The 14,792-nt window shown below is 33.9% G+C and overlaps 1 protein-coding gene across 11 annotated transcripts in view; it reads right to left on the bottom strand.

Annotated features, from left to right (window-relative positions):
• ERBIN (erbb2 interacting protein) overlaps positions 1-14,792 on the bottom strand; it is a 127,627-nt gene that overhangs the window by 43,875 nt on the left and 68,960 nt on the right. For all 11 annotated transcript variants that reach the window (XM_042987664.1, XM_042987668.1, XM_042987677.1 and 8 more), the window contains exons 7-14: positions 14,656-14,712; positions 10,508-10,571; positions 6,918-6,992; positions 5,947-6,091; positions 4,377-4,449; positions 3,915-4,044; positions 3,493-3,608; positions 1,543-1,612 (exon numbers count right to left, since the gene is read on the bottom strand). In XM_042987664.1, coding sequence (XP_042843598.1) covers positions 1,543-1,612; positions 3,493-3,608; positions 3,915-4,044; positions 4,377-4,449; positions 5,947-6,091; positions 6,918-6,992; positions 10,508-10,571; positions 14,656-14,712 — 730 coding nt within the window. The remainder of the gene's footprint in view (positions 1-1,542; positions 1,613-3,492; positions 3,609-3,914; positions 4,045-4,376; positions 4,450-5,946; positions 6,092-6,917; positions 6,993-10,507; positions 10,572-14,655; positions 14,713-14,792) is intronic.

Here is a 14,792-nt window from a genome sequence, read left to right as displayed (position 1 = left end):
TCAAATTAAACTCAAAATACATTTTTCCAATGTTTTTCACAGGTGAATTATAGCTACTATTTGCAAGGATAAAATGCTAACATTTAATTCTAAAACCAAGGCAAATACAGAGAGATACATCCATCAACTGTCCAAATGGGAACTGAGCCACAGTACTAGGGTAAATCACAGTCATGACCTTCCTGCCTCCCATGCATTACATACACTTAAGTTAGTATTTCATCCCCACTATTCTGCTAAAAGTATGTACTCTTCTCAAGGTCAGTAACTACTTCTGACTTGACAAACCTCGTGGTCAATTACAAGTCCTCATCTACGGGACCCACCAGTAACAATCTGTCGCAGTTGATCTTCCTTCAGATGGCTCTCTAGATAACACACCCTCCTGATTGGCTGGTTCTTCTTATTCTCCTTTTGGGGCCCCTCTCATTCCTGAGCTCAATCTTTGACCTTTTCTTCTCCATCCTCTCTCCCTAGTAATTTCATGCACTTCCATGGTGTTAAATCCCCCTTTTGTACAATGTTGACTCCCATATTTTATCTCCAGCCAGTATACTTGACAGTCAACTACTGGCCTGATGTTCCTACATTCCTTCTCATCGTCTCCACTCAATAGTTGAAGCCCAGCAATACCTCCTTCTAAACTACTACAAAAGCCTCTTTATTGAACTTTCTCCTTGCAATATAGGATATTCCACTCTCACCCTAAGCACCCACAGACTGTTTCTCACATAAGTGTCAAAATAATCTTTTAAAAATGTACATCACATCTTGCCATTCCCTAGCATGAAGTACTTCAGCAGATTGCACTCTTAAAATTATTTAAATGCACCTCTTCTACCAACTCACTGTCCCAGTCTATGTATGGTTCACTCCTAATTTCATGTGCCTGTCCGCTCTACTGGTCCTCTTCCTCAAAGAGAGACACTTCCTAAATCATCCCATTTAAAATAGGATGTTTACTCTTGCCCTGCTACTTTTCTAACGTCTCTGGTTCTGTTTTTCTTTGTAGCTCTGACATACTATTACATAATTACTTGTTTCTATCTCCCTTGAAAATGTAAGCTCAATGAGAATATAAGAATATTCTATTTGCTTCATCAATGTATCTCAAGTTCCCAGAGCAGTTCATGGACTATGGTAAGCCTTCAAAAAATGTTTATCTATCCAAGTCCAGGAAATAACTTTTAATTCCTTAGAAACACTTCTTTAAGGTGTGTGAAACTTCATTATCAAATCTCTACACGTATACTCAAGAGGATCACTATAAAACCTTCAAAAAGTGAGACAGTATTGAATCTGATTTCTTAATTTATCTTTTTACAGATTCAGGAGAAATTAGACAGTCCAACAGGATTTACTGTTTTCAATCTACACAAATTGCACATAAATTATCTGTATCTAAATATTTTCATTTTTCCTTACATACATTTTAAAATGTATACCAGAGTATAACTGCTCTTAAATGAGCCTACATAAATTATTATGCATAATCATATACACAATTGGAATTGCAGTAACATACAAACTCAGAATGCCTACCTGATTATCTGAGAGCCACATAGCAGTCAACTGCTGAAGTTTTGTAAAGCTAAAGGGCAAATTCTTTAATCTGTGAATACAAAAAATACAAACAAAAGTAAAATAAGAAATGTTAAAATATAAGAGCAAAATCTAATGGTCTTCTAAACAATTTTATATTATTGAATATGAAAACAGAAAAATATTTAATTTAGTAGAGAAGCCAATATAGGTCTTTGACATAAGTTATAATACAAAATATTATTTTATAAGAATTCATTTAAAAATGTAATTCTTCAATCAATTCAGCTAGGGGAAAAATGAATAATTTAATAATCTCAAAAAAAATTATCTGGTAAGAAAAAATGTTAACTATCCCTACTTTAATGTAAAGACAAGAACACATTAGGCAATGTCTCATGAAATTGCTCTGGATATTTTATTTATATTTAAAAGAACAAATTATTATAGGAAGCCTTAGTGATAGTTTGTTAATAAAAAAAAAAAAAAAAAGCACTGTTCTGGGTTTCATTATGAGCCAGAACTTTCATATTCCAAAGACTATTAAAACACTGTAATGAGTAAAAAACAAAGTAATATGAAGAACTCATTAAAATGCCAAATTAAAATAGCACCCTATTTAAAACAGAATATCTATTTAAACCTTCTATCTTATTATGCCTATCTGCTCTGCTATGCCTATCTTCCAAGGCAATTTGCTGGAACCTATGGCTCTAGCTTTGGGGTACAAAGTATAGGCAGAAATCAGGAATGATTTTTTTTTCTTTTTTAATTTTTTTTTTAATGTTTGTTTATTTTTGAGACAGAGACAGAGCATGAACGGGGGAGGGTCAGAGAGACAGGGAGACACAGAATCTGAAGCAGGCTCCAGGCTCTGAGCTGGCAGCACAGAGCCCAACGCAGGGCTCGAACTCACGGACCGTGAGATCATGACTTGAGCCGAAGTCGGACGCTTAACCGACTGAGCCACCCAGGCGCCCCTGATTTTTTTTTTTTAAAAGCAGTGGTTATTCTTAAATAAAATGGAACAGTCTGAATATGCTAATTAGTCAGAAAACTGGGCTTATATTAAAGCTCTACTTTACAAGCTAAGTGAGTCATCTTAAATTCAAGTTTTAATTTTCTTCTCATAAAATGACAGTATGTATCGTACTATTTCACAGTGTTGTTTTGAATGCTTTGTAAGATACTATGAAAGCAAAATGTAAAACCCCTCTACAACCATTCTTTTATCATTATTAGGACCTCTACTTCAAGAAAAATGACAGACAATCTGTTCTTAACTTAAAAATTATTCCAATTTAGCAGCTCTAGTGATCTATTTACTCTGCACCTTGACTGTGTTTCCCGAGCTATATGAATAGGTGCCTAATCACATCTCTGCTCAGAAAAGCACAGGAAGCAGATCAGATTAAAAGCTGTGCCATTCAGCAGCAGTATTGAGGTGAAGATCTGACTTTAGGGATAAAAAAGGTGACGGTAAGAGGGGTGCCTAGGTGGCTCAGTCGGTTGAGTGTCCAACTTTGGCTCAGGTCATGGTCTCACAGTTTGTGGGTTCAAGCCCCAATCAGTCTCTGTGCTGACAGCTCAGAGCCTGGGGCTGTTTTAGATTCTGTGTCTCCCTCTCTCTGCCCCTACCCTGCTCACGCTCTGTCTCTCTCTCTCAAAAATAAATAAACATTAAAAACAAAAATTTTTTAAAAGGTGACTATAAGGAAAGATGTAGAGCTAAACTTGCAAGTTATATGGCTGAAGTTGACACAAAATGAACTGCAACAAATAACCACAGTATAAAACCACAGGTAAAATTAGGTCATTCTTTCAAATGAAAATTCTATTTAAAAACCAAAAAGAAGTTGAAAAGAAAAACATGCATTTGATTTTCTATCATATAATGAAACTTTAATTTCATCTATTCAGTGTCTTCTATAAACCAACAGCATTACAAACCTATTGTCACTTAAATTGATGACTTTTAATTTTTGCATATCACCCATTTCCTCTGGAAGTGTCTCAAGTTTATTGGAATGGAGAAATAGCACAGTTATATTTTTCCAGCTTCCAATCTGAAAGAGAAACATAAAATTGGGGATCAAAATTCTGGCCTACTGCTTAACAGACATAGGTAAAATACAATTTTCCAAAGTTATGAAAACATTTTTCTCATTTATAAAAGGAATCATATTTTTATTTATTAATTTTCACATATAAAGAAAAGTTGGTACCTCTGTAAAACAGTATAGCTCATTATTATTCAGAAAATAAATAACTTAGTTACATAATTATTTCTGAAAGAAAACAGAAAAAACCCCACTGGATAGCCATAATAAATAATATGAAAAAAAATTCAAGGCAAATTTAAAATATTGTACCTCTGGGGGTAACTGTTGTAAGTAATTATGATCTGCAGCAAAGGTTCTTATATTAGTAAGCTGTCCAACAGATGAAGGCAAAGCTTCAACTTCATTGAAGCTACAATCCAGTTCTTCTATTGATACTAACCTTTAGTTAAAATAAACGACATACATTATTTTTTAAAAGTTTCCTATATATAATCCAAAACTTTAGAATATATAAACATTTGAACTTGACTTTAACAAATCTAGCAAAACTCTATCTCCACTAAACTTATTAAAGTAGGTCTATCTTTGCTTTAAATCTATCCAACCTGTAACCAATTACTTATTTAAATGCTTAAGGAATCTCCCTTAGATGCTACTTTTGCATTTATCTGAAAATATATATGGCTGAAACATATATATAATATACATATAAACATAAATATATAAAGCTGAATGAAAGCCAAGTCTTCTAGTGATTCAGAAAAATCTTACCCTCCTATAGAGTCTGGCAGATACATTAACTGATTTTCATCTATTTTAAGAGTTGTTACATTCTTCAATGAACCTATTTGAGGGAAGAAATAATATTCAATTTTCCAGCTGGAACTAGAAGCAAGTCAATCAACAGTTAATGTGAGCATATATTACATTTGACAGGAATCATGTAGAACTTTCTTAGTCAACTTATCTAAAAAAGAAATCAACCTAATCTCATCTCCTCACTCCTAATCTCATAACTCTGTACTCCCTTACCCTATATTTTCAATTTTCACCTATATATCACCTTTTAACATTAGTATGTATTTATTTTACTCCCGCTAAAATGTAAGCTTCATTAAGTGTAGGGACTTCTGTCTGTTTGTTCACAGTTGTAGCCCTGCTCCTTAAAACAATGGCATGGCACAAGTGAGTACAAACAAAAAGGAAACAGTAAGTGTATAACAAACTATTCTATGTACTCTAAATACTAAAACAATAAGAATCGAGTGTGGAATTAAAAGTGGCGAATAAATCATAGCAGAATTTGCAAAATGTAACATGAGCCAAAACAACTACATAACCTGATAAATATGTATAAATATTTTTTGGTTCCTATGTTTAAACATCATGAAGATGGCAAGGTTTACGTTTTTGGTTCTTTAAACTAATTCAATTTTCTTGAAGCATCATCAGACTACAAGCAACTACACATACGTAGGCTCTCATAGGATTTGCTAAACTGGTTTGTTTTTTCATCTGTGAGCCTAAAATGAAGGAAGACTAAAAAAAAGTTACTAGATGAGGGCTATGATTAGAATTTAAACAAAGTTTCGATAACTTAACCTCTTCTTAAAGAATTTAAATTTTATTAGAGTGATAAAAATGACATTTCCGTAAAGAAAAATGCAGTAATGTCAACTAAGAAGTAAAATGTGTAAGTGATCACATGAAGAAAAAATTCATATAAGATTCGTGACTGGTAGGGGCGCCTGGGTGGCTCAGTCAGTTAAGGGTCCGACTTCGGCTCAGGTCATGATCTCATGGTCCGTGAGTTCGAGCCCCGCGTCTGGCTCTGTGCTGACGGCTCAGAGCCTGGAGCCTGTTTCAGATTCTGTGTCTCCCTCTCTCTCTGCCCCTCCCCTGCTCACGTTCTGTCTCTCTCTGTCTCAAAAATAAATAAAACATTAAAAAAAAAAAATTAAAAAAAAAAAAAGATTCGTGACTGGCAGTATAAGAAAATTAGCTCAAAACGAGGGTCCCTGGGTGGCTCACAGTTGGTTGAGCATGTGACTCTTGATTTTGGCTCAGGTCATGATCTCACATTTTGTGAGTTTTGAGCCCCACATACAGCTCTGTGCTGATAGTATGGAGCCTGTTTGGGATTCTCTTCCTGCCCCTCCCACATGAGCTCTATCTCTTTCAAAAAACTAAATAAATAAATAAACCTAAAAAAAATAAAAACTAGCTCATCACAAATGAAATTTGATATATGAAAACTTTGAGTCAAGCAATGACAAAAAGGGTATTTCTGAAAGTTCACATTAGTAAAAACTAATTATATGAATTAGAAAGCAATACAAACCAATAGTCTCAGGCAGTTGTTGAAGTGAATTGCTTGATAACAGGAGGTCCTGAAGGTTTTCACATGCTGAAATTCCTTCTTCAATCATTTCAATATTATTCTTAGAAACATCCAAATATGTGAGCTGTTTCAAACTACCAATAAACTAGAAGTAAAAAATGGGAAATCTAATGACTCTATTAAGCTTATTTATGCCAAGTTTAGGTAATAAACTCAATACCAAGTTATAATTCATTACTACACATTTATATGAGAGAAAAGATTTAATTTTTTAGCAAATGCCATGAGTAGGGGTGCCTGGGTGGCTCAGTCAATTAAACATCTGACTCTTGATTTCAGCTCAGGTCATGATCTCTACAGTCTGTGAGATTGAGACCCATGTCTGGCTCTGTGCTGACAGCGCAGAGCCTCCTTGGGATTCTTTCTCTCCCTTTCTCTCTGTTCCTCCTCTGCTCACACACTCTCTCAAAATAAATAAACAAATTTTTAAAAAATGCCATAAGTAATGTATTCAGTAATAAAGCTAAGAGCTCCTGCTAAGAGCCTAGCAGAGAGACAATGAACTTATACTTTTCTTTGGGAACTCAGCTGTCACCAATGACTAGGGCAATAGGACATATAGGCAATCTCATGTTCTTCAGGTATGGGAATAAGCAAAACATCAGCTGATAAGACACAAACTATGTGGAAAATACCCTACTTAACAATTCTCTGGACAAAACGAATTAGGATATAAACTCAATTGCAACCACAGAGAAGGATACAGTCCAGGATATTAAAAAGCGATTATATTATAAAAGTTTACTATGGGAAGTTTCTGATTTTAATCAAGGATGTATTAATAGTAAAAAAAAAAAAAAAAAAAAAAAGTAATTTACTTCTATTTAATAGTAATCTGAAAATGTACAATTCATAAAACTGCAAAGGACAGATAGCAATAAGAGAATCCATTTAAAGTTTGATATACATACCCCTGGGATAAAAGTCAGTCTATTACCATCCATCCAAAATTCTTTCAATCCACTTAGTTGCTCAAGTACTTCAGGCTGTTTGGATAAGAAGGGGGTGAAGAGGTTCAATACTTTACTTGGAAGTTTTTATTTGGCAAAAGAAGCTCTAGGGAACTTCTAATGATGACTTCTACTTTAAAACATTAAATAAATAACTGGGGGGTGGGGAGCAAAGCCAAGATTCGAGACTTTCCACTACATAACAGTTATTACAGTGATATTACTAAAAAAGAACTCAAAGATAGGCATTCCAGAAGAGTAGAATGCATAAAACTCATTTAAGCTTTTGATTACACAATAGGCTTGAGTATTTATAAAATTAATAAAGAAATAAAAATAAGATCCATTGCTTTTAAGAGTATGATAAAAAGATACCCTTAATTATTATCTGTAAAAAGATTTAGCCTTTTATGAAAACCACAAAGATACTCCCTGATGACTAAGAGAGAGGAAAATAAAGAAAAAAAAAATCTTAAATGTCCAATAAAAAAGGAAAGGTAAGTAAACCAAGGCATAATCACATGGCACACATATTCTGTTATTTTGAACTTCCAGCAATTACAAAGTGAAATATTGTTTGTAGTATGTGGTTAACAACCAAAAAATTAATGAGAGGGTTGCAGTGGGCCTTCTTGGTATTGAGACAAAACTTGATCTTGGGCATTTTGCCCTTGCAGGCTCTGTTGAATGCATTCTTCAAAGGTATTTCTGTCACCACACAAACCTGTGTCGAGTCATTAACACTGTGATGGCAGAGAGTACCATCATATCTAATCAACATAATAACACAATTAATATGTAAAAGTCATGTTGTTCAGATTCACTGCTAACGTAAAAATACAGGTAAGAATTCTAAGTGTAACTTGGATAAAAAGAAATATTCTTCTGTGCTTTATCTGTTACCATTCTAAGGGTAAGTTTTAAAAAAATGTATAATGCTGGATATCAAAATGTACAAAAATTAATGAATTGGAAAGTTGTTGATTCACAGAATTAACAATGAAGATTTTTCAAATAGTTAATGTGGAAATAGATTAATACATATAAAAATGTTAAGTTTAATAAGTTAGGAAGCATAGAATATGTATTTTTCTCAAAAGGAGTAAAAACTTCTACCAACACACAATAAAACCCATCATAAGCCATCTTCAATTAAAATAAAACAGGGGCGCCTGGGTGGCTCAGTCGGTTGCGTCCGACTTCAGCTCAGGTCACGAAATCGCGGTCTGCGAGTTCGAGCCCCGCGTTGGGCTCTGGGCTGATGGCTCAGAGCCTGGAGCCTGCTTCCGATTCTGTGTCTCCCTCTCTCTCTGCCCTTCCCCCGTTCATGCTCTGTCTCTTTCTGTCTCAAAAATAAATAAAACATTAAAAAAATAAATAAATAAATAAATAAAATAAAGAATATGAAAGAGTATTTCAGAAAATAAATGAAGTATCCAAAACAACCATGCTTTCCCACTGACATTGAAAGTTAACTAATAGGTGAACAAATGTATAATACAATAACCTATAGGGTAATCATGAAGCTGACAATATTGGGAAATTCTTGTTTTTAAGATTATCATTTGACAAGACACATGAAAAGACGCTCAATGCCACTCATCATCAGGGAAATACAAATCAAAACCCACAAAAAAAAATCACCTCACACCTGTCAGAATGGCTAAAATCAACAAGACAAGAAACAAGTTTTGGTGAGGATGTGGAAAAAAAGGAACCCTCTTATACTGCTGGTGGGAATGCAAAGTGGTACAGCCATCGTGGAAAACCTTAAAGTATGCAGATACCTTAACAAATTAAAACTATGATTCAGCAATTTCACCACTGGGTATTTACTCAAAGAACATAAAAACACTAATTCGAAAAGATGTATGTACCCCTATGTTTATGACAGCATTATTTACAATAGCCAAAATATGGAACAACCCAAGTGTCCATCGATAGACGAACGGATAAAGAAAATGTGTATACAGATACAATGGAACATTATTCAGACATAAAAAAGAATGAGATCTTGCTATCTGCAACAACATGAATAGCTCTAGAACATAATGCTAAGCAAAATAAGTCTGTCAGACAAAGACAAATACCACATGACTTCACTTACATGTGGAATTTAAGAAACAAATCAAATGAGCAAAGAAAAAAAAAAAGAGACAAATCCAGAATCAGAATCTCAACTATAGAGAACAAACTGATGGAAGTGGATGTGCAGATGGGTGAAACAGGTGAAAGGGATTATGAGTGCTCTTAATGAGCACTGAGCAATGTACAGAGTTGCTGAATCACACTATATGATACATCTAAAACTAATGTTAACGCTCCATGTTAATTATACTAGAATTAAAAAAAGATTGTCATTTGAAATCAACCATAATTTTAAGAAAGAAACAAACATAATGTAAAAATTTTAATGATATTTAGATCCACGAATTCCTTTCCAAAAAAATATCTAGCTTATTTTCTGAGTTCTTTTGGAGAACTCACTAAGGACAAAAATCTACTTACATATTCCTTTCCTTTCTGATTCCATATTATAGCACATTTTGCATACAAAGCAAAAACAATTCAGAAGTCTAATTCCAAACTCAAAAATTGTTTCACTCAATGTTTTTCCTTTCGCTATTCAGTAAAATTATAGAAAAATATTTTATCATTGAATAAATTTCTGACCAATACCCTTAGGGAGTTAATTTTGACTTAGAAATACTTTTTTTTTTTTTTTAAGATTTTTTAATGTTTATTCATTTTTGAGAGACAGAGGGCAAGAAGAGGGAGGGGCAGAAATATTTTTTCTGATATATTCTAGGCTGATATAACTTTGTTTCTTCCTTATAATCTCTCACATTGTCTACTTAGTGTGCCTAAAAACTTTTAGTTATCTTTTCCATGGGTTTCCCTTTTTTTTTTTTTCACGTTTTATTCTCACTACTATCAGCTACTTCTATCTGTTTGGTTACTCTTCCCTGTTAAGAATTTTCATATCTTTTCTCTTAAAAATATGTGTATATCTTTACCCTATTTTATACTTAAAAACGCAAAGAAATAGGGGCGTCTCAGTGGCTCAGTCATTTAAGCGTCCGACTTCGGCTCAAGTCATGATCTCACTGTTCAGGGGTTCAATCCCCACATCAGGCTCTGTGATGACAGCTCACAAAGCTGTCTGGAACTTGCTTCAGAGTCTGTGTCTCCCTCTCTCTCTGCCCCTCCCCACTCATACTCTGTCTCTCTCTCTCTCTCTCTCTCTCTCTCTCAAAAATAAACATTTAAAAATTTTCAAAAAAAGGGGCACCTGAGTGGCTGGCTCAGTTGGTTAAATGTCTGACTCTTGATTTTGGCTCAGGTCATAATCTCATGTTTCATGGGATTGAGCCCCATGTCAGGCTCTGCATTGACAGCATGGAGCCTGCATGAGATTCTCTCTCTTCCTCTCTCTCTCTCTCTCTCTCAAAAATAAACAAATAAACCAAAAAAATACGAAGAAATAAATACATTAATTTTCACATGTTCTCAAATATAAGACTTATGGATAGAGACTGGTGTGAACTTACCACTTCTGTGAATTCATTACTTCCCAAATCCAATCTTTCCAGTTGGGTCAGTCTATTCATGGTTCTATGTACAAGGGATTAATGAAGAATTAAGTATACAAAAATATCAATTACTTGGAAGCTTTCAAAATTAATGTGTTAAATGTTCTTATGTAATACCTTATGTATAGGCTTTCACATATTGAGAAAATAAAAACAATTTCTCAGAAAAGTCATCTATAATTAATTTCTAAACAAAGCAAGTTTTAAATTATTCTCTAATTTTGGCTTCTCACCAGGTTTTCATTTCTATTCATAAGTAACTGCAGTAAGTTTAAACCCTGTAGACCAGAATGTGAGTAACTGGCTTTCATTTTTTTCACAGAAAAAATTTTCATATAAGTCAACTAATAGACTGGCAGCTACATAGTTATTATCTTCTTTCAAGCCTTGTCATATATTTATAAACCTTCAATAGAGCTGATTCTGAAAATTAATATTCAAAATTCTAAGAACAGTAAATATGACATTCCTCCCCATATTTTCAAATTAAATTCAATACAACTCAAAATAAAGTTTTATAAGAATCACAAATATGAGTAGCTGAAATTTATTTTAAATTAAAGCCAGAATACACTATTTTTAACTTCCAACTTAATATCAATATTTTTCTGAAATTATAGAGACTTGAGAAATGTACAAAAACTAATTCATAATAAACTAAGTTGTAGTTTTCTGTCTCCATCAAAATGGCATTTTAAAAACCTTAACTAATTAATTCAAGTACATATTTATACTCTTAAGTTAGTCTTTTTAGAGAAACCTAGCATTTGACAGATTGAGGTACTACTAGCTACCCAGATAAAGAACTCTGTTATGATTTTTTTTGGATATGACAAAATGAAAGCAAAATATAGTTATTATCATATTATCAATATGTATTAATATGCTAGTAAGTTAAAAATTAACATCATTAAAAAGCAACAGCCTCCTTAAATCACAACACAAAACAACAGACTATTTTTATCTTCGCTGGGAATTTAACAAATTAGAAAAAGCAAAATAAAATTCACTTAAAACATTTCTCTGGCTTTTTGGTGAAAAAACTAACAAACTTAAGACCACACATAAATGTAATGACACTATGTTACTGACCTAACATTAGAGGACGCAAATTTTCCCCAACCCTTCCATTTTAAATGTGCCATTCTATCAACATTCCTTTAATTTAAATTATTTCACACCAGATTTTCTCAAAGCTGCTTTATTTAACATAGATTTATTAAGGGCCTAGTCTCGGGTACTATAAATACTATAATTCTACTTCCCTTACTCAGATCTTTGTCCAGAAAATCTCTAAGTCAGTTCTAGTTTGCTTTGTAACAAAGCAAAACGTGTATCCAGGATCCTTCTGAAGAAAGATTAGATGCTATGATATTAAACTCTTAGGTCCATAATATCATACTAGGTAAACATTTGAGAAAAGTAGAGAGGTCTTTGAGGAAGGAGGTGAAGACTGAAACAAAACAATCTTATTTTTCTTAATTCAATATTCTTAAAATGACAAAAGAACACAGCAAATCCACACACAGTTAAACACTACATCAACAGGGTAAGTAATACAAGAGTACAAAAAAGAAAAGTAGCACACTGGAAAAACTCAATTACGAATGATAGCTTTAGAAATTGAGGTTTTAAAAGTGATTTACAAAAACGGGAACAACACATGCACGTAATTAAGAAGGAAATATAGGGGTGTCGGGGTGGCTTAGTCGGTTAAGCGTCTGATCCGACTCTTCCTGATTTCAGCTCAGGTCTCGATCTCACCATATGTGAGATCAAGCCCCATGTCTGGGTCTGCACTTGGAGGTGGAGCCTGTTTAAGATTCTCTTTCTTTCTCAAAACAAATAAAAACAAAACAAGGAAATAGAGTGTAAAATCCTAGAAGCATCTCCATCTCAACTTGCATTATTGGCAACTTTGATCCTACTTAGACACCTCAAAAGTCTATCTAAGACAAAATTTTATGTTTTCACTTTCAAGTCTTTTCATTTAAGATCCAGCTTCTTTCTTCAAGGATAAACTAAAAACAATACCCCTCAAATTTCTTCCTGTGTACTTCTAAACATTCCTTTGTATTTGACTCCCTTTTACCATTTCTTCTCATGTCACAGAGGAAAAATGCCCATCTTTTGTGTGCTGGGTCATGCCCTCCAGTATGAAGAGGATATTAAATTTCACTTAGCTACATATCTAAAACAGCTTTTCCATGTACTAATCTTTGATCATAAGAAGGTTCATTCACATAAACGTGAATGCATACTACTTTTGTAACATGCAAAAACTATAGTCTTTTTATAGTTTGTGAGGTCTCAAAAGTGTTAATCATGAGTCTTAAGAAGAAAGTAGGTAAGAATTATATTTTAAAATACATTAGACAGAGCCCAATTTCAAGTTAAATAGGGCGATAAAATAATGAGTTAAAAGTATGATATCAGATAAACCATATTAATTGTAAGCTTAGCTAGTTGAGTAAACAATTTACATCTTTGTTTTCAAGTTTTATTTATTTTTGAGAGACAGAAAAAGGACGGAGGAGGGGCAGAGAGAGAGACGGACAAAGGATCCCAAGTGGGCCCCCCCTGCTGACAGCTGAGAGCCCAAAGCAGGACTCACAAGCCGTGAGATGATGACCTTAGCTGAAGTCAGACGCTTAACCAACTGAGCCACTCAGGAGCCCCTACTTTTTTTAAGTAGGCTTCACGCCCAGCAGAGAGCCCAACGTGGGGCTTGAACTCACATCCTGAGATCAAAAGTCAGATGCTTAATTGACTAAGCCACGCAGGTGCCCCAATTTACATCATATTTGAATCTCTTAGCAGTCAGGTTTTGAACTAATGAGTCATCAATGCCAGTATCCCATCTGTAAAATACTTAAACCTTTTTGAATTTAATATGGTTAATTTCCATTTTAATTTATACTCACAACCATCACTACAAGCTCCAATCATTCGTGCGCTGAACAATGACTCAGTTAATACATAATGTCTTCTGGGAATCAAAACGAGATATGCTCTGTGTCCTCAAAGACGTACATTCATGGGGGGAAGGTTACAAGTACATGTGCACGTGCATATTAGTTGGTCAGGTAAAATGGGAGTAAAATGTATATATAAAAAAAGAATTATGTGGTAAATTTCATAACATATAAATAAGATGCCAAAGAAGAGGTAACAATTAACTCTTGACAGTTCAATCACAATAGAAGTCGGCAACATTTTCTATAAAGGATCAGAAAGTAAATAATTTATACTTTGTATACAGTCTCTGTCACAGCTACCTGACTCTAACATTAGAGAGCAAAAGAAGCCATAAGCGGTTCATAAATGAATGTGTTTCCAGTGAAACTTTACTGACAAAAATAAACAGTGGGCCAGATTTAACAAGACTGTATTTTGCCAATGCTTACACTTTAAGAATGTAGCAATGAATTCAGTGAGTTTTAAGGTACTCCTAAATGAACATAGACTACAGGGCATCTTGAGTCTGTAGATCTGTTTTAGTTTTTTATCTTATTTGCTCTTGGATGGCCATCTCTTCTGATGTTAGCTTACCAGTAGGGGGCCCTCCATCCCACTTCTAATTTACAACAGACTACAAAACCAGACAAATTCTTAGAAATTATAGTTACTCGACTTCACATGAAGACCCTATCGATCTCACTAACGAGTCCTATATATGAGAGCTCTAGTATATGAACTGGGACCTATATTGGGGACTCAGGTGGGCTTTATATACATATTATTTTCATATTTGTAACACAAGACAGAGTTCCAGAAAGCTATGAAATCACTACAAAATACCAACAGCTGCAAAAGTTTTATATTCAACACTACTAATTAAAATATGACCACAAATGTCAGCCTTTTAAAATAATTTTCACTCATATTTTAGGTATTACAAAGTTAACATTTCTCTAAGGATGTAAGAATTCAAAATTTTGGGGTGCCTGGCTGGCTCAGTTAGTAGGGCATGTGACTTTGCTCTAGGGGGTTGTAAATTCAAGCCTCTCATCGGGTGTAGAAATTACTTAAAAATCTTCAAAAATAAAATCTTTAAGAATTACTTAAAAAATTCTTATTTTAGAAAGGATAACACCTTTACTTACTTGGGCAACATTTTCAACTGGTTTTCTCTAAGTTCTAGTATCTGGAGTTTAGTTAATCTGCAAAACAAAACAACAAATCAACAGTCTATGACAAAGACAATGAATTTAATTATGATGTAATGTCATGCCCTACAGTT

Source organism: Panthera tigris, chromosome A1 (assembly GCF_018350195.1).
Source record: "Panthera tigris isolate Pti1 chromosome A1, P.tigris_Pti1_mat1.1, whole genome shotgun sequence".
In the NCBI taxonomy this organism is placed as follows: Eukaryota; Metazoa; Chordata; class Mammalia; order Carnivora; family Felidae; genus Panthera; species Panthera tigris.
The sequence above is the reverse complement of the archived record's forward strand: the minus strand, read 5'-3'. Positions and strand labels throughout refer to the sequence as shown.